We start from the raw sequence: 19365 nt of genomic DNA, 5'->3' as shown, positions 1-19365 counted from the left end.
AAATATTTAGTTTAAGGATCAAATATTCATTTATTATCAAGGGCTGAATAAGTAATGGCAACAAACAGATTGTGTCTGGAAACTCAGTTGTTTTGCGCTTTGATTTATATTTTCTTGTTTGGTAAAGCAAAACATTTCTCTACTGGGGGTAAGGGGATGGAAAAACACAGGGCAACAAGAAAAGATTGTGGACATCCGGCCGCCAAGCCAGGCGGACGATAGAGAGTAGTGGTGATTCTAACTGTGAGTTAAAGTGATATTCCCTAGTTACCGTCAATGCAGCTGTCCATGGGGAATTCTTTACTGCAAGTTGCCATTTTTACCAATATTTCAAGGTAACCAAAATCCTGTGTTGTAAATGAAATCTAAATGTTGGTAATAAATACATAATCACTTAAAAGAATTACTGATTGAGGGGCAGGCATTTAGCACAGTGGTGAAAACACTGCTTAGTATAGTCTACACCCTCATCAGAGTGCCTGAGCTAATGCAGTCTCTGGGAGCTGCAGATGATGGCTCATGCAGTTGGGTCCCTACCACTCACGTGAGAAACCTGGATTGAGTTCTGAGCTCCTGGCTCCAGCCCTGACACAGTCCTGACCATTGTGGGCATTTGGGGACTGAATAGCAGATGGGAGTGTGCTCTTTCCCTCTCCTTCTCAGTCTCTGTCTCCCATTCCCTCCTTTGCCTCTCAAACAAATAACAGTTAAAATACTGAGTAAACCAAAATGAAATGCATCTGAGTGCAATGTGCAACTCACTTCTCTTTGTCTTGGCATTTGGCTGTCAAGAAATTGCCTCCTTGTCCACTTTAGCTCCCAGCTCCCTGGTACCCTTAGCATAAATGTCTGTGGAAAGCATGTATATGCAATTTAAGAAAAAAAAAAAACCTGTAGGGTATTTAAAGATCTTGCTGAGTTTCCTTCACATCCAACCCAACAGAGCCCCAGAGAAATCAGGTCCTGATTTTATGGTGAGTGTATTTGGATCTGCCTTTTAGCACCAACACAGCAATAGCTAACACTGCAGATCTTGGATAGCATTTTTCTTTTTTTTTTTTTTTTAATTTATTTATTTGAAAGGCAGAGTTGAAGAGAAAGAGGGAGAGAGAGAGATCCTCCATCTGCAGGTTGACTCCCCTAGATGGCTGCAACAGCTGAAGGTAGGCCGGACCAAAACCAGGAGCTTCTTGCGGGTCTCCGTCGTGGGTGCAGGGGCCCAAGCACTTTGGTCATCTGCTGCTTTCCCAGGCCATCAGCAGGGAGCTGGATTGGAAGTGAAGCAGCCAGGACTCCAACCGGCACCCATATGGGAAGCTGATGCCACAGACAGCGACTTCACCCACTGAACCAGGGTGCTGGCCCAATCTTGGATAGCATTTTTCTAAAAGGGCCTAGCCTGTGACCTCTGACACTGAATTAAGGGAGGGAAAGCACTGATTTGAATGCTGCCCTTCAAGGCCCAGCCTCAAAAGGATCTCTGTAAACGGCTGGTGTTTCTTTTGCAGTGCCAGAGCCCAGCGTGTCTGGTCTCTGCTCCATTGCCTTGTCACATGGGGTCCCTGAGAGGCTGGAATTGGTGGGTTTTCTCTCCTTTAGCTGTAAGCCTCATTGTTTGGTTTAATGTCCTTGATCAAAATCTCTGAATTTGCAAGGCCTGGGAATTGTATGCAGAATGCCTAAGAAATTAAAACAATGGGATCATTTTGTCCATCTTCCTGACAGCACAGGCTCCTATCTCCAGCAGGGTTGTCCCAAGGGTCTCTCCCAGGTACTATAAGGATTCACAGGGACTGTGAGTCTATTTGCATGTGATTTGAATACATTTACATAAGCCTTGTGCACTCTGTAAGTCTGTGTGGAGGTGATTTTCAAGGGCTGGGTTCCTCCCGCCTTTCCTTGGAAGACAGTGATGTGTAACAGGGTCCTTCTGCCGGCGCCGCGGCTCACTAGGCTAATCCTCCACCTTGCGGCGCCGGCACACCGGGTTCTAGTCCCGGTCGGGGTGCCGGATTCTGTCCCAGTTGCCCCTCTTCCAGGCCAGCTCTCTGCTGTGGCTAGGAAGGCAGTGGGGGATGGCCCAGGTGCTTGGGCCCTGCACCCCATGGGAGACCAGGAGAAGCACCTGGCTCCTGGCTTCAGATCAGCGTGGTGCGCCAGCCGCAGCAGCCATTGGAGGGTGAACCAACGGCAAAGGAAGACCTTTCTCTCTGTCTCTCTCACTGTCCACTCTGCCTGTCAAAACAAAAAAAAAAAAAAAAAAAACAGGGTCCTTCTGCACTTGCTCTGTACTGTGCTTCCGGAAGTGGGTATGCAGAGGTGGGCGGGAGGCAGAATCCGAGCCCAGAGGGAATGCATCCATTAGAATTAGCCCTGTTCCTTTAGACTAAAACCAAGTGGCTGTTCATGGAGTGCCTGCTGCTGAAACACAGTTTGAGGTGCTGGAGATGCAAGTTGAACTGCAACCTTGCCCCCTTTACTATTGATTTTAATGACGCAGGATGGTTATAAAAAAATCAAGAACAAGCAGAGATGGAAAGGAGATAAATCCAGGTAGCATGGACAGCTATGCAGAAAATAAAACTTGGAGTTGACTCAAAGATGGACTCCAGGAGAGGCCGGATAGCCACCTTCCGTGGCAGGCATGTCCTGGGGAAATGACCGTGACCTCCATAATTTCACAGGGGATTTGTGAGCAGCTAGAGAGAGCCCTCGAAGCAGAGGGAGCAGGAGGCACAAAATGCTCTGTGTCTAGCGTGGTCTTTGGCGCTTTGACCCAGATTCAAAAGGCCAGTGTCCGTGTAGCTTGGCCGGGGACAGTGGCGTACAATCAAGCAACTCAGGTTACAGCATCGAGCTTCTGGATCAAGTAGTGAAACATTTACGTTCAGTTCAGAAGGAGTCTGTTAAATACCAACTAGCAGAATGAGTTTCCTAATTTATTTTTGCATATCATTTTGGTCACTACAAATAGAATGGTGGGAAAGAAGGTAAAAGGAGATGGTGAGTGTTAGGGCATTTTTGCATTGGAATTTGTCCAGGTTTTTTTTTTTTTTTTTTTTTTTAATAGCAGTACCTTAGTCTGCGTCAGTGGCTTTCAGGAAGGGGAGAATTTTCCAAGTTTAAGCCGAGGAATGGATTGCACAGGATGTTTGAGGGTAATGGAAGAATCAAGCTCCTGATCAAACATTTTTGTACAACCAAGCAGGTAGAATGCTGTTTGTTGCAGGGGACAACTTGTAAGGAACAGGATTCAGGAGTGGAGAGCGAGTAGAAGTTGAGTTTTCCTGCCTGTCACATGTTTCTGAAAGGTCTTTGTTTTCCCTACAACTGTGGGAGGGGAACAGAATTGTTGAGGAGAAAGGATCAGAGATGGGCAGAAGTGTGACAGCAACGCGGATGTGGTCGTGATGGCCTGCACAGCCTCATTCCGTTTTGCAGCTCTCACATTTCTAGTGGGATCTTGTAGAGGAGACCTTATTGATTTCCTCTTTTAATTCAGGGTGGCAGAACTGAGATGGTGTGCATCTCTTCATGAGGGACAGTATCACTTAATATCCATTGTTGTTTGTTTGTTTTTGACAGGCAGAGTTAGACAGTGAGAGAGAGAGAGAGAGAGAGAGAGAGAGAGAGAGAAAGATAGATAGATAGATAGATAGATAGATAGATAGATAGATAGATCTTCCTTTTTCCATTGGTTCTCCCCCTAAGTGGCCGCTACGGCTGGTGTGTTGCGGCCGGCGCACCGCGCTGATCCGAAGCCAGGAGCCAGGTGCTTATCCTGGTCTCCCATGTGGGTGCAGGGCCCAAGCACTTGGGCCATCCTCCACTGCACTCCCTGGCCACAGCAGAGAGCTGGCCTGGAAGAGGAGCAACCGGGACAGAATCCGGCGCCCCGACCGGGACTAGAACCCAGGGTGCCGGTGCCGCAGGTGGAGGATTAGCCTAGTGAGCTGCGGCGCCAGCCAATTTCCATTGTTTTTATATTGAGTAGACATTTTCCATCAGCAAACTTGGTAAGCTGATAGAAGACACATAGGTAAGTAGATAAGTAGATAGGTGGATGGGTAGACAGGTATATAGATGGGTAGACAGGCAGACAGACAGACTCATTGGTCCAAAGAAATGAAGAAGATCAAGGCAAATGAGAGAAACATGATTTCTAGGCCATCTGAGATACCGCTTAGAAATCTGTATCTTTACAAAAATAAAAGGCCATTGATACAACGTAGTATTCTTGAGAGGTACATCAAAATTAGTTGACAGGTGCACACGCACAGAATGATATGCTGCAGGTTCATATACAAAAGGAATTACTTAAGGGAACTAATAGGGACATGTGTGGGGTTGAAATTGTGATACAGTGGATTAGGCTGCTGCTTGAAACACCAGCATTCCATATCAGACTGCCAGGTTCAACTCCTGGCTACTGTACCTCTCATCCAGCTCCCTGCTAATGCACCTGGGAAGGCAGCAGAAGATGGCCCAGTTACCTGGGACCCTGTCACCCACGTGGGAAACCAGGAGGGAGTTCCTGGCTGATGGTTTCAGCATGGGCTGGACTTGGCCGTTGCAGCCACTTGGAGAGTGAACCTGTGGATTGAAGATCTCTGTTTCTCCTTCCTATCACTCTGCCTTTTAAATAAATTAATTTTTAAAACTAACTAAGAACGTATACATGAAACAAAACCTGAGTGAATAGTGTGAACAAGGCTCCATCTTGTATAGCAGTAAAATGTAGATCCATAAACAATTTAAAATAGGGAACAGAGGGAAGAAGAGAAGTGATAAATTTGCAGCGTAATGATTCATTTGATATGACTCCATATTCAAAGAAATGAAGGTTTAGATACACAGAGAACATGGATTAAATACGTCTGTAGCTTTGTTTTCAGCTACTTTGCTGTATGTGTTCTCATATTCCAAATGACTTGAACTGTAGACTGCAGTTTGAAGATTCTCAGGAATTGGTCATTTTCCTCTCTTAAGAGGTAGTGGAATTTCATTTGGTCGAATTGAAGTCATTTCCCACATTCATAAAGCACGTATTTGGAAATGCCTGGGGTCATTTTTGTTTTATATCACTAGAGAAATTCCTCTAAGGCAAGATGTGATTGCTATAAGAGAGGGAGGTGTCAGTATGAGGGCTCAGAAACCATGAGGGCAGTAGGACTCTGAGTATCATGTCTCTTTCTATAAGTCTAAAATGGTGCCCAGGAGTTCCATTAATATGCCTCCCAGTAGCAGAAATGTGACACTTTGTAAAACCCTGTCCTAAGATCAGTGTTTGGGCTGTAAACCACCTAGATTATTGAAGTTAAGACACAAAGTTTTTAGAAAGAAAACCATTCTTAGAAAGTTCTAGAACATTCTGGATTTCAGCAGATCCAGGGACCTATCTATTGAGACACTAATCTGCTGTCTTCCTTAGAGATCTCAGGAATACCTGTCAGGTATTCTTAGAGACACAAGCAAGAAGTCACACCTGTCCTTTATGGGAGGATTGTAGAGAGTTTTCATTGGCACAAATATCTTCTCCCACTTCCAAAATTTACCAATACTTTTTCTCAGGAACATGTAGTCAATTACCTTTTGCACTTGATCCCCTGCCCAAGAATACCAAGGCAAGGCGGCACACCTGTCCTTCTATGTCTTTCAAAAAATCTATAATGGATGTTTTCACAGGGACCAGCAGAAAATGATCACAAAACCCTAAAAGCCTGATGATTCTTTGGAGGTTGCTTCATAAACAATGCCACATGGGTCTAATGTGCTTCTGAGTTTGTGAATATTCTCCTGTGCTCTTTTCCTGAGTAAAAATGCCTAAAGCATCAGGATTCATTTTACTGGAAACTGTCCATCCAGAACACAGGAGGGTATTAATTTCATAGACAGGTTATTTGAAAATTACCTTAGATATGTGCACCAAGAATTTTTTTTAAAGATTTATTTATTTAAGAGAGATTGAGAGAGACAAAGCAAGAGAGAGAGGTCTTCCATCCTCTGGCCCACTCCTCAAATGGCCACTATGGCTGCAGCTGGGCCAGTGGTCTCCCACTGGGTGCAGGGGCCCAGTCACTTGGGTGGTATTCCTCTGCTTTCCCAGGCACATTAGCAAGGAGCTAGATCGAAAGTGGAGCAGCAGGGACTCGGACCAGCATCTATAGAGGCCGGCTTTACCTGCTGTGCCACATGCTGGCCCTGATTAAGTATTTTACAGTTCCTCAATGCATTACAGTGTATTCCACAGTAAACCTCTAGGGAATATAGTATCATCTCCCTTGGTATACATAAAACCATTTAGAATTCTGTAATGTGTAGGGGTCATAATTAGGAATAACAACTGTCAGCGTGTTGCTGTTTCGAGTTTTGGTTATGTAAGCTTTCAAGTTTCTGTAAACTTAATGCAAAGGGAAGGGCATAAAGGATGGATTGCCAACAGTGATACATGAAATAAGACAAAAATTGAAATTGTTAGAGCAGCTCTAGTGAATATTGATACAGTTGAAAATTAATTACAACGTTATTTTCAAAAGGTTCACCTGTAGCTGGTCAGTAGTTTCCATTCCATTAACTTCGGCTGGCAGAAAATCAAAGGACGTAATTCCATTTTCTTATGTAAGGTTTTCAAATATTCATGCCCAACCTGTTTATCCTTTATATTGTAAAATTAAAAAAACACACACACACTTCAACCTCTTTGACTTTTGGTTCATTTGCAATGATAAAAGTTGTTGCATCAAGTGTAATAATGTTTCTGTCGATTTCTTTTAAGGCTGGAAATTGAATCCAGTTGTGGGTGCAGTCTACAGTCCCGAATTCTATGCAGGTAAAGAGTTTCTCTTTGCACGATGTCTTCTCCATCTTTTCTCAGTGTGCTTTGTCTGCCGATAATGGGTTTTGTAAAATTATCCGAACCAAGTGAATCCCTGTCCTCCCAAGTTCTAAGTGACTTCTTTGGGCAAAACCAAGAGTTTTAAAAACCCTTTAAAATTAAAGGGGAATCATGTAAGTCACATTTTTGATCACATGTGAGCCACTGCTCCTGTGACAGTCTTCACTGATTTTGCAAAAAAATTTTTAAAAAAGCGTTGAGGCTTTGCTTAGTAGCATATTGAACAAATGGAGAGGGCTTCACGCTCACAGTACTTGAGTGTGCCTGAACGCGTCTTTTGGCTGTACACATCCATTCAAAGTTGCATTTGTGTTCTGGCAAAGCAGAGAGTTGGCTTAATTATTCCAATAATGTGGTGGTGATTTGGAATTATCAAAAGAAGACCTTTTTAGAAAACTGGAAAAAATAAGTGGCCATCCCACATTAATCTCTTCCCTTAACCATCCTGCTTCTCTCTCTGCTGCTGCATGGATGTGTGTGTGTCTCCTCACCTCTCCCCTACCTTCCCTCTACTGGGAAACCTAGTGTCTCAGACAACTCAGTTGCCCGTTCTGGGGAAAGCATATGCAAAGCCACACGGCCGTGTTCATGTGTCAATGCACTTGGCTTAGCCTCTCGCCGCTGCCTGCTGTCTCCTTGCCCAGCAGTGAGGCGGCGCTGGGTGCCTAGCGCCTGGATAGTAGATTTGGCACATGGGTATGGAAGTCTTCCTGTGATGTGGGTCTTTGTAATAAATTATACTAAATGACCAATTGACCTAGAGCCATTTGGTGATTTCTCGAAGGTAAGTTGTACCCCTTGCTGTGTTTCTTCCCATGGAGACTTCAATTCTGTCATTTTCTGAGTCTTGAGCATTGACCCTGCAGGATGAGAAAGGAACAAAGAGAACTTAGCTACTCTAGGGTCATCAGCAATTTGATTAAATGTGGGAAGTATCAGAAGGCTCTGTATGCTAGCAAGCTCTTCATACTAGGTAGACAGAGTATGCCACTGGTCCTCAGGGAGTTTGACCAGCAGCCTAAGTTAAGTCCAGGAGACCCTCCCACTGTGGGTAACTGTGTGGACGCTGTGGGGAGCAGAGACTTAGCTCTAAGGCTTTCCATGACTATGTCGTGCACCCCACACAGAGCAGAGTGAGGACCGTGGAACTGTGCCCACACAGCGGGTTCCAACCTGACTCCTTTGCACACCAGCTGTGTGACTCTGGGAAAGTGATTCAACCTCTCTGTGCCTCAGTTTCTTTGTCAAAGGGGGATGATGACGAAAATCACAAGTGGATAGGTGTTCATTTAAATCAAGTGGGTTACACATCATGGGGGGTTTGTTGTAATATATACATGTTTGGTAAATAAAAATGGAACAGGGGATGTTCTACCTGTTACTGTAAGGGGAAGAGAGCCACTCGCCGATTCTGCTAAATTCTGCGTGTCTCATTAGACCGAGAGATTGTTTGCTTTGCTCATGAGAGGATTGGTCTTTTCATTCTCAGCCTGTCCGTTGGTGGGGAATCAGCTTCTGGGCTCAGGGGTGTGGCAGTCCTTCAGGGAGCACAGAGACGCAGCAGGTTGGCGTAGCTACTCCCTTGGCCAAAGGTGCAAAGAAAAGGAAGCCCCCGAGGGTGAGAGAGGGCATTCAGACAGCAGCTCCTGTGCACCTGCAGGCCCAGGGGACCGGGAGGAGACAGACGCTCCCCTCGTGCTCCGTGTGTGCACAGCAGCGAGCAGATTTCTGTCCCAAATGCTGAACTCAAGAGAAAGAAGCGAGAAGTCTTTCTGTCTGGAGGTGGGGTAGACATGTGACAGTTACGATCCAGACAGGAAAAGGCATTTTTCTGGTTCCTTGCACTGTTCATTCTGGTCACCCCAGGCTGGGAATCGGGGAAACACCATCTCCTGTACTTGGGCTTCTGGTCCCGTGTGTGCATGCATGTGGTCTTTAAGGGCCCGTTAAGATGGGGAGACAATTCAGACTCACTTATCTATCCCAGAAAAACTGATGTGCATGGCTTCCAGCGTGTGAGCACAGCCCTTCTGGTTAGCCCAGGGCTCAACCTCGGAAGTTAGCTCCTTAGGCTGCAGCAAGAGGATAGGTTTCGATAGGCGTGCGTGTTGCCTGCGTACTTGCTGTGGGTCAGGCACTGTTCGGAGTGCGTGGTGTCAATCAGTGTATTTAAGCCTCTTGGCAGTTTTCCAGATGAGGCTGCTAAGGTACAACATGTCCGTAGCTAAGATTTCACAGCTGGTTAGAAGGCGGCCAGGCTGTGAGATCAGTCTTGAGTGGCCACAGAGCCTGTTGTGTTTGCAAGCAGGGTGCATTGGGGTCTTTATAAATGATAAGGTGTTCGGATGTGACCTTGGTTGTGTCGTGTACATTTAAGGAGCTGAACAAGCGTAGAGTTATGTGGAAGAGCTTTGCCGATGAACTTGCCTGCAAGAAATGGGGCGCAGGAAAGCAGAGGCGACTTGAGGAACCGGAACGCCGGAGCTGCATGCCATCGAGCGCTGCCTTGCCCTGAACACCAGGCCCTTTGTCCCTCTGCTTCTGTAGTCAGGGTTCCCGGCACGCAGCTGTGAGGGCAGTCCTGCTGTGGTGTCCAGACTCCCCCGCATTTCCCTAGAAACAGTTGAAGCCCCACAGACCCTTGGACTACAGCAGCTTGCCTCTCACGTTCCGGGCCCTGTCTCCGTGGAGTGGATATGTGCTGAGAGATAGCTGTAGAATATATTCATTTCCATAAGCAGGTATAATTATTACTGTCATCCATCTGCACAGCCGTGACTAAGAATTTATGGGGCGTTTTAAATTTCCTCACCTGTGAAAATAGTCTGGGTTTTTCCTGCGATGTTGAGTGTGCCTCCAAGCTGAAACGGAGACCTTGTCATTGATTGGCTTTGGACATTGGGCAGGCCAGGCCTGTATCTGCCCAAGATAGAAAGCCCCACTTATTAGTCACGTCTGTGTGGAAGACTTTATGCTAATGACAGATTTCATAATATTCCCATCGTGTAATTATTGATTTTCTGAAGCTTATGCAGAATTAACAACCCAGCCTCCAATTGTCTCTCAGAATGGGGCATGAAAAGTTCACATATTTGGCAAATTAAAATCAATATTTTCAATCTCTCCTAAAGGTAATTTTCCTAATTTAGTGGACTTTTTCTTAACATTTATTTTCACTTTTAATTATAAAATGGCAAGTTATTGATTTTCCTATATAACCTTTTGAGGCCCCGAGTGCATTTTTATTGCTAACCCAGGGTGGGGGTGGGGACAGCCACAGCACTTCCTAATGGGGGCCTTTAATTACTTACTGAACAATATTAATTTGCTGTGATAAATTATGACATTTTCTCTCCCTCACACACACATTCCAGGGGAAGCATTTAGAAAGCAGTTATGCAAGGTCTGTCATTTAGGGTGGTTTTACTGAGTTTTTCAAGTCCTATCTGTTAGGCCTCTTGTGAATTCTTTCTTATCCAATAGCAGTCTCCACAGAAGTGGCCGAACGTAAATATATAATAAAAACAAAACATGCCGTGAACACACACGGGTGTCAATCGTCTACAGAGACAGGCGGGTGTTTTCCCTGTAAATCTAAACAGCATTGATTATTTCCCTAAGTCTAGCCCTCCTCAGACGGCCTGAGGTTTATACTCAAGACAAATGATTGATAAGTCAATTAGAATCCAGATGGATCTTGTCGACTCTGGCCAGTGTCTGTGGCCGTATCATTTTGGAGTTGAAATAAAATTGAAGGCACGAAATAGCTGTGGATGATCTGTAAGAATCTGCCTCAGTTACGTATTGTAATTAGAAGCATTTTCAAGAATCCAGAGGAAGAGGCCTCAAAAGGGTTTTTTTTTTTTGTTTTTTGTTTTGTTTTGTTTTGTTTTTAAGATTTATTTATTTCTGTATTTGAAAGAGTTACAGAGAAGGGAGAGGGACAGAGATCATCCATTTGTGTTCCCCCTCAGATGGTCATGGGCACAATGGACAGGGCTGGGCCAGGCCGAGGCCAGGAGCTTCCTCCAGGTCTCCTGCATGGGCAGCAGGGACCCAAGCTCTCAGGCCACCTTCTGCTGCCTTCCTAGGCCATTAACAGGGAGCTGGCTGGGAAGGGGAGTGGGCGGGACACGAGCCGGCATCTATGTGGTTTGCTGGCCTTGTGGGCAGTAGCTTTACCCACTATGCCACCATACTGGCCCCAGATGGAATTCTTAAACTTTCCCTTCCAGGGTGGGAAAGCCTTTTGCCTTCTAGTAAAAAATATTGTTTTAAGAAAAAGCAGTGTCTTTGAGAGATAACCATGATATCTAACTCAAAAAACTGTTGATTTAAAACTCCTTTAATCTTCATAAATAAGTAAAACAAAATACAAATAAATAACAGAAGGTTACCCAGAGTTGTCTGCATGGTACTGACAAATGGCGAATTTATCAGTTTCCCGGTTGCCAGTAAGATATACGCCGCGAGGCTCACCCACACGTATATCATAGCTGCCAACTCATTTCTGTGATTAAATATTCCATCAGCGGGGCTATAAGGCAGCAAAGTTTAACAAGATTCATAAGCTGCACCACTTGAACACACATAACTCACTTCAATGGATGGCGAGTACCCCGCCTGCAAGGGAAAAGGGAATTGAGTTAGATTACACTGGGAGACGTGATCGATAGGAAAAAGATCTAATGAAATGCAGATCTAAGGTAGAACCGGGTCCCTCTGACAAGAAACACACAATTAAAATCAGAAGTGGAGCGGTGCAGGGCAGGATCGGCCTGAGAACCCTGACGATGGCAGTGTGCAATTACTGCTGACACCGTCGTCATTGGCGGCGTGGTCTGAATGGACACACCTCCTGAAAAAACCAATTTCTCGTCTTGAGAGAGAATGACAAAACCCCCCAAGGCGACAGATACTAAAGGCAGGGGCTTGCCGGGCTGCAAAGCCGCATTGGCGAGGTGGCCACAGGCGCCATCCTGGGCACCGTGGGATGATCAGAGAGAGAACAGTGAGTGGCGGAGAACCTCACAGGCTGTAAAGTGATAAGAGATGAACGTGGTCACGGAATCCTCTCTGCTGATTAGGTCCACGTTGCAGGGAGCTCGGCCGTGGGCCGCAGGACGTGATGCCGGGAGAGGTGATGGGAAAGTGGATTGAGAGCCTGATTTAAAGTCAGAAACGAAAAGGAGGGATATAGCATCTGTGATGGTTTATCGCAAAGGGCAACCTTTGAGATAAAGGTGTTTGACCTTGGATTACCCGGACGAAGGTGCCGGTGTTCTGTAGGTTTTTGGCCCCTGTGAACTCCGATTCGTCTCAGAGATGGGTCAGAGTCAGGGATCTGACAGTCTTCCCCCACACTGTCCCGCCTCCCTCCCCCTCGAGCGGAGTCCATTACAATTCAGAAAGGGATTTTTAGTCACCCGCGCAGCTGAACCCCTTGGCAACCCAGTTCTCACAATTTGGATGTGATAGCATTCATAAAGAGTGTCCACAGGGCCGGCGCCGTGGCTCGCTAGGCTAATCCTCCGCCTTGCGGCGCCGGCACACCGGGTTCTAGTCCCGGTCAGGGCGCCGGATTCTGTCCCGGTTGCCCCTCTTCCAGGCCAGCTCTCTGCTGTGGCCTGGGAATGCAGTGGAGGATGGCCCAAGTGTTTGGGCCCTGCACCCACATGGGAGACCAGGATAAGTACCTGGCTCCTGCCATCAGATCAGTGTGGTGCACCGGCCGCGGCAGCCATTGGAGGGTAAACCAACGGCAAAGGAAGACCTTTCTCTCTGTCTCTCTCTCTCACTGTCCACTCTGCTTGTCAAAAAAAAAAAAAAAAAAAAAAAGGAGTGTCCACAGCCCACGTTAACTGTGCCCCAGCCCGAGTTTGTTGCATTTTGTTTGGATTTGGGTTGGGCCCGGGGTGACTGTTGCAGACATCTGGGGGACAGAGTGTGGCCCGTGTGGGAACGCTACCCTGGCGGCCCAAAGAGCACAGTGTGGGCTTCCACGGGGCCTCCTTCCATGCGCGCCCTTCAGCACTGCAAATATTCTAGTGTGTTCTTGACCCTCCCGTGTGCCCACTCCCACCCGCAGGCCAGCCCTGGGCTCCTTACAGACGATGACCTTTGGCGCTGTGATGTTCTGTATAATTTACACATCTGCCCAACTCACAGGCTGTGCACTTCAGTGAACTGGAACAGGAGAATCCAGATTTCAGTCCCCGAGCGAAGGATTTTCAGCCCGGAAATGTTCCACCTCAAAGACTTTATCTTGCACATCTGCTTACCTCCGCCTCCCCTCTCGGCTCAAATCTCCGCGCTCCTCTCGCCTCCCTGCAACTGTCTTGGCAGATTTTGACTCCATCCCTGCCCACATTTGGCCTCGATTTTTATCCACGTCCTTCTGTGCCCCACAGAAAGTGTGGAGCTCATTGCTGATGGAGCCCGTGAGGGTTTCTGATCTTCCAATAGGATCGATGCTCACTTTTGTGTTAACAGCTGCCTTTCTGAACCAGTCTGATCTCTCTCTGTTGCATGGACGTCTGTCAAGGATTGCACTCCCAAAGCAGGGGGCCGGCAGGGTGGTCCTTGGACAAGAATTCTCCAGGCCATGGGAGGAGGATGCGATTCACCTATGTAGCTCTGGTTATTTTTCATAGGTAAAGGTTCAGGCTTTGAGGCAGCCCTGGCCTGCTGAGTTAACACTGACTGCATCACAGAAAGAAAAATGGCAAGCTCCATTTAGGGCAGCGTGGATAATGGTGTCCATGTGTTCATGGTGAACATGATGATGGTGTGTAAGGGAGACCCTTGTGTTGCTTGGTTTTAGGGAAAAAAGGTCAAGCCAAAGTCAGTTACAAAATCGTTTGTGTGTCTTAGCATTGAACCAGCTCAGCAGACTGCTTCAGTCTGGGGCCAGAGAGTAACAGTTCTTAACTCTGCGGTGCATAAGGTCCCTGGTTGGGTTGCATCTACCCACTTCTACTATCATGGGACAAAGGTAGCCGTAGACTGTGCATAGATGAGTGCACAGACGTGAGTTCTAGTGAAACTGTAAGGGCACTGAAAATTAAATTTTATAAAACTTTCATGGGTTACAAGGCAATTGTCTGTTTTCCAACTGTGAAAAAATGTGAAAGCTTTTCTTAGCCATGGGATGCCATGAACCACTGGCCCTACTTGGGTTAGAAACAAGTCCAGGTAAAATAAACAAAGCTGCCACTTTCAGTCCTGGTGAGTTTTTGGTGTTTGTTTTTTAAAGAATGACACTGAGCAGTTACTGTATGAATAGTACCCTAGCTCAATGACACTCAGTTGTGCGATGTTGTTCATCAAGGAAAAGCCAAAGACGACGACCACGTGTATTACCGTGTAGCAGCTGGTGCCCTTAATTCATCCTTTACTGTGAAGGAGATACGCTTTCTCTGCAAATGTCAACAGGGAACAGAAAGATGCAAAACATCTGAACTCAGTGTTAAATAAGTGATGTTACCGTCCTGAGTACAAAAAATATTAGCAAATAGCAACCATGTCTGCATTTGGAGTCCGAAGGAATGGCCTACGTTGGGTCTTAGGTGATTCGGAATTCACCAGATGAGACGCTGGGGAAAGACTGGGTGAGTGCGGAGGATGTCGGTAGAGTCCCAAGGTCTTTCTCTTACTTGATCTTTAGGATCCATTGAAAAACATTTTTACAAAGAAAAGACACATGCTTGATCTTCACCCAGCACCTACTGACTAGAGTTTCTGAGCCAAGTTGTTTCCTTTGGAAACAGCTGAGATCAGAGGGTGCCTTCCTGAGAAGACGTGTCCAAAAAAGCCATGAAAATATCCCAGAAGGCACTCTGGGTGCTGGAACATATCCTTTGAATGGTAGGCAGCCATTGAAAGCTCCGTTTAAAAATACAGTCTTAAACAAAAGCAGACAAGTGAGAATGGTGGTGCGTTAGCACCTCCGTCGTCACTCACAGCAAACAGGAGCCTTCTGTAAGGGCCAAGAATAATCTGGGGGATCTTCGAAGCTCGTGGAAAATGCATGTCGTGAAATAATTTTGTTTGATTTTGGCTGTCTGAAATACCTTTGTATGCGGGTTAAGCCCTGGAACCTGACAGAAGGAAGACTGTATCAGCAACTTCTTAATAATCCCCAGACTCAGGTCTGGATTGGTGAAGCGGTGCCCAGCATGCAAAGGACTGCAAACTAATATGTTTCTGGGTTTTGTCTTCATCTTTTCCTAGGAAAGAAAATTCCAGGGACTTCAAGTAAGGGGTGATGTGATTTTTTAAAATGGTTTAGCTCCGTGACCGTTCAATCATAAACCATTTCCTTGTAAAGATCGTTGACTTCCTACGTTGAGTATTCTTCTTCACTCTCGTTTGCCCAACTGATTAAGTTGTGTAAATAGAGACAAAGTGCCCGAATATTTAATACACTCTATGTTAATTTTGTGGGTACTCATTCTCCAAATGGAAAACAAAGCTGTCCCATATTCTTTTGAGAACAGAGAGCTGAAGAACTCACTCACAAATGGAAAAATTCTACTTCGATTAAGTACTTTGATGACAGTTAATGCATTTCTAGAACTTCCATGGAACTGTTACAACCCATTACAGTCAAAATATTGGTTTATGAAAAATTAATAAAGCCGGTGGAAATGGAACTCCGCATCTGCATTAGCTATTTACACCCAAAGAATCTGCCAGAATTAATTATGCCGTATGCTACATTCTAATGAGTTTTTCATTAAACTGTAGACCATTATGGAAGCTAAACAAGGATTATTCAAAGAATAATGCTAACGGCTGTTATTTTTTTGAGAGATTAAATTAGTTAATGGGTTATACATTTAAATCTGACGCAAAGGTTAATCGGTATCCACTTATCATTGTATTTAAGCCCAGTATCATTTTGAAGCATAAACACACCAACACCACTGATAAAAAGTACCTCTGGAAGGAAAGGAATCTGAGTGCGTGTTAAGAGTGTGTGTTTGATGTGTGCGTGTGGTACTGTAAATACTGAAACTCTCAGTATTATTTTACTGTTGTTTTCGAAAATAATTTTTACCAGCCAGACCTATCTGTTTGCTATCAACTCAGAGTGACTGTGTGAGGAAGTGTGTGTGTGTGTGTGTGTGTGTGTGTGTTGTGGGAGGCATAGTTGAACTTTATCCTGTAACTCTTAGGTTCAAAGTATATTTTCTACTTTGACCGGTGGAAAAGAGTGGGGTCAGGGTTTTAAACCTCATTTGGGAAGGCAAGTCAGGATGGACATCTACCTTCCCTGCACAAATATATCCAACCCCTCCAAAAATAGACTTTTACTTTAGCATGTGAAATAGGAAGAGGGAATAGGACGGCCTCTCTATATGCTTTTCAGAATCTGTTAGCATCATGGAGGTTCTCATTGATCGGAGAACGTGAAGGAGGCCTGTGGCAGGTGCACCGAGGCGGTGTTGGTCCCTATCAGGGTTTTTATTAAGCAGTAGGGAAATCGCAACACACTGGAGAAACCAGCCACCCAGGTTCCCAGAATACCTCCTGTGCTCCTCATGACCTGTCTTAGCCACACAGGGCGGAGTTACACAGCATCCCCAGGAGTGGTGCCTCCAAGTCCGAAAGCCCTGGGCTTCAAGAGCCATCGGAGTCCCAGCGTCTGGGTAGTGTTTAGGCTCAAATGGGTGGGGTCTCGGCTCAGGGAGAACAGAGCCTCCAAGCCTGGTGAGCGCAGGGCTGTCTGGGAGGTTCCAGTGCTGTGGGTCAACCCGGAGCTTTCACTTGGCCACACTTAGGAGAATGTGTTTAGAGAGTCCCCTGGGCCTCTGCTCTGTGGTTTATATACACTTTTTGACGGTCAGTGTAGGGTCGATAAGGTCCCAAGGAAGGCGTGTGCAGGCCATGGCTCATTCTTCTCAAGTCCATGCAAGCCTCCTGTAGTCAGTTTACCTCTTGCTTATTTTTGTTAATATTATGGTGAAGTTTAAATTTCTGCTGCTTACAAAGCTTTTGTGGTAATTTTCAGAGTCTTGGAAACCCCATTAGTTTCAGCAAAAAACCACAGTTGTTTGTTGTCGTTCTAAGCAGGGATTGCAGACTGAAGTGTCCTTGGAAGCAGGTTGTTAGATAAATAAATGCAGCCATTGGATGGGATGTGTCTCACAGAGTAAGACTGGAGCCTTCTCCCCGTCTCCCAGAGTGGCCCTGCCAGATAGCAGCATGGGCCCTGATCCCACGTAAGAAGCCAAGCACATCTTCTCACTTAGGCCTTTCAAAGCTAAGCGTTTGCAGTGGATTCCTAGTGTTCAAATATTTGCCATCCATTCTCTTCCATTTGGTCTTATGCTAGTGGTCAAAGCAGTTGGCAGCTATTGATTTAAAGGAAGAAATGAATAAAAGAAGTTCCCAAGTGTTATAGTTTTAGATCCCCAATCATGTCATTATTACCATTTCCATGATTGTTATTTTTATTACTGAGGTCACATACTGTTTATCCACTGCATACCAACCATGTCAAGTTGTATTCTAATCCTTACAGTCACATTTGATAAAGTAGGTATTTTCATCCCCATTTTACAGATGGAGAAAGTGAGGTTCAGAGCTGTCCCATGACATGGCCAAGGTCACATATCTAAGCAGTCCCCAAAGCCAGAAAATAAACAAAGTTTAAAAGTTTCCAAATCCTATGTATTTTCAGCTACACCATAGAATTCCGAGAGTTCACAGTTTCTCCTGTCTGTATTTCCTTCCTCTGTGCCTTATTGCAATCCTGTAAGTAGGATTTTCTTATCTACAGAAGATAGGCTTTGCCCATGGGTTTCAGTGGTTGGATTTAAAACCCTATCGCAGAGTCTTCGATGTGAGCCTGTGGTTCTAGTTAACATCTTTAGCCTGGAAGGGTCAGGTGTTCACAGCCCAGGAAGGCTCCGTGATTCTTAGAATGGCAGCTGTGTGGAGTTGGCACAGCACCCAGTGTCACCATTAATAAGCAGGTGCAGCTTCCTGAGAGGTTCTGAGCTGTACAGTCACACAGAACTGCCTCAGGTGTCACATTTTTCTCATCTCTGTTTTCTTTCTGAGCTTTAATTGGCCTTTGCATTTGGTTAAGAAAAAAAAGAACCACATAGAACAGAAGTGGGAGTGTTACGGCTGAAATGGCAGTGGAGAAAGGAGAGCCTCCATTGTTTGTCTCACATGGAAGAAGAATTTCCAAGCCGACACGTTAGAGAGAAAACATTTAAAAGTATTGAAAAGCAAGACTTATTTAAGTCAGAAACCTCCTGGCAGGGTGGCCGGGAGGGGGCTCGGAGAGAGGGAAAACACAGGGAGCTGGTGGTACTGGGGTTTGTAAGCACAAGTTTAGGGAGGGAGAAACTAACCAGCTTGACATTCAGTTACAAGGCAGGGGACAAAGCCTTCCAAAGACCTGATTGCTGTCTTGTGGCCCTGTCTGGCTTGCTCATGATAAAACAAAAGAGCCTTCAGAAGGTGTGGTGCCTAGTTGGTTTCACAGTAAGCTGGGAGCTCAGAAGCCTGGACTCCCCACTCCACTAAGATTGGAAGCTCCTGAGGTGTGGGGCAGGCACCTTGAATCTTGCTAAAGGTAACTTTTGGGGAAAGCAACCATTTTGCACCCTCAGTCTCCACTGGGACCACCCTACTGTCTGACCCCTCACAGGAGATTGCCTGGCACACATCTACAGCCCAGTGCCACCTTGATGGCTCCTCTTATTAAAATGTAGCTGTCCTTGAGGTCGTTGAGGGTCCCACATTGGACTGTTAGGAGCAGGAGCTAGAAACTTACTAGAGCATCTCAGGCTGGCCTCCTGTCTCACTAGGTCAGAATCTGCATTTCACAGTGTCTCCAGGTAATTCAGGTTTGAGAAGCTAGGTCCTGGGACTCCCTTTCTATGTGTATTCACACTCATCAACTTAAAGGTCAAACATGTTAGGTGATAAATTTTACTTCCATTGTTTTTCTCATGAGTACATTGCTAGCCCTCCTTCCACATAGCTTACAGGGCAATTTTTCCCCTACTGCTTTGTTGTTTTGAGCAACAATGAATTCAAAAGAAACTTTGGATGGACATTTCTCTATGTCTAAAAATTTTAACAAAAATGAAATAAAATTATTTTTAGGCAGTATCAATACATTTCTACCTTGAAAAATAGTTAGCATCTGGGAAGCCTAGTGGGTGATGGTTTCTCTGAAGGGTTGCTTCAGACAACAAAGGGACGTTAGAACTTTGGCCTGCAACCTATTTATGGACACTGGAACTTGAGTTTCATAGAATTTCCATTGGTCACCAAATGCTATGCCCTCAATTCTTTTTCCCACCGTTTGAAAATGTAGAATCCATCTTTAGCTCACAGACCATTAAATAAGATAGATGGTGGACTGGCTTTGGCCAAAAGGCTGTAGCTTGCCAACACCCAATTTTGAAAAGTATCCTTAAAACCATGGTTCCAGGGGTCTGGTT

The 19365-nt window shown here is 45.5% G+C and overlaps 1 protein-coding gene across 40 annotated transcripts in view; it reads left to right on the top strand.

Moving 5' to 3' along the window:
* RBFOX1 (RNA binding fox-1 homolog 1) overlaps positions 1 to 19365 on the top strand; it is a 2206955-nt gene that overhangs the window by 2087543 nt on the left and 100047 nt on the right. For all 40 annotated transcript variants that reach the window (XM_070063950.1, XM_070063945.1, XM_070063952.1 and 37 more), the window contains one exon: positions 6776 to 6829. In XM_070063950.1, the coding sequence (XP_069920051.1) occupies positions 6776 to 6829 (54 nt within the window). The remainder of the gene's footprint in view (positions 1 to 6775; positions 6830 to 19365) is intronic.

The sequence above is a fragment of the Oryctolagus cuniculus genome, chromosome 19, assembly GCF_964237555.1.
Source record: "Oryctolagus cuniculus chromosome 19, mOryCun1.1, whole genome shotgun sequence".
NCBI lineage: Eukaryota > Metazoa > Chordata > Mammalia > Lagomorpha > Leporidae > Oryctolagus > Oryctolagus cuniculus.
This window is presented reverse-complemented; position numbering and strand designations above follow the sequence as displayed.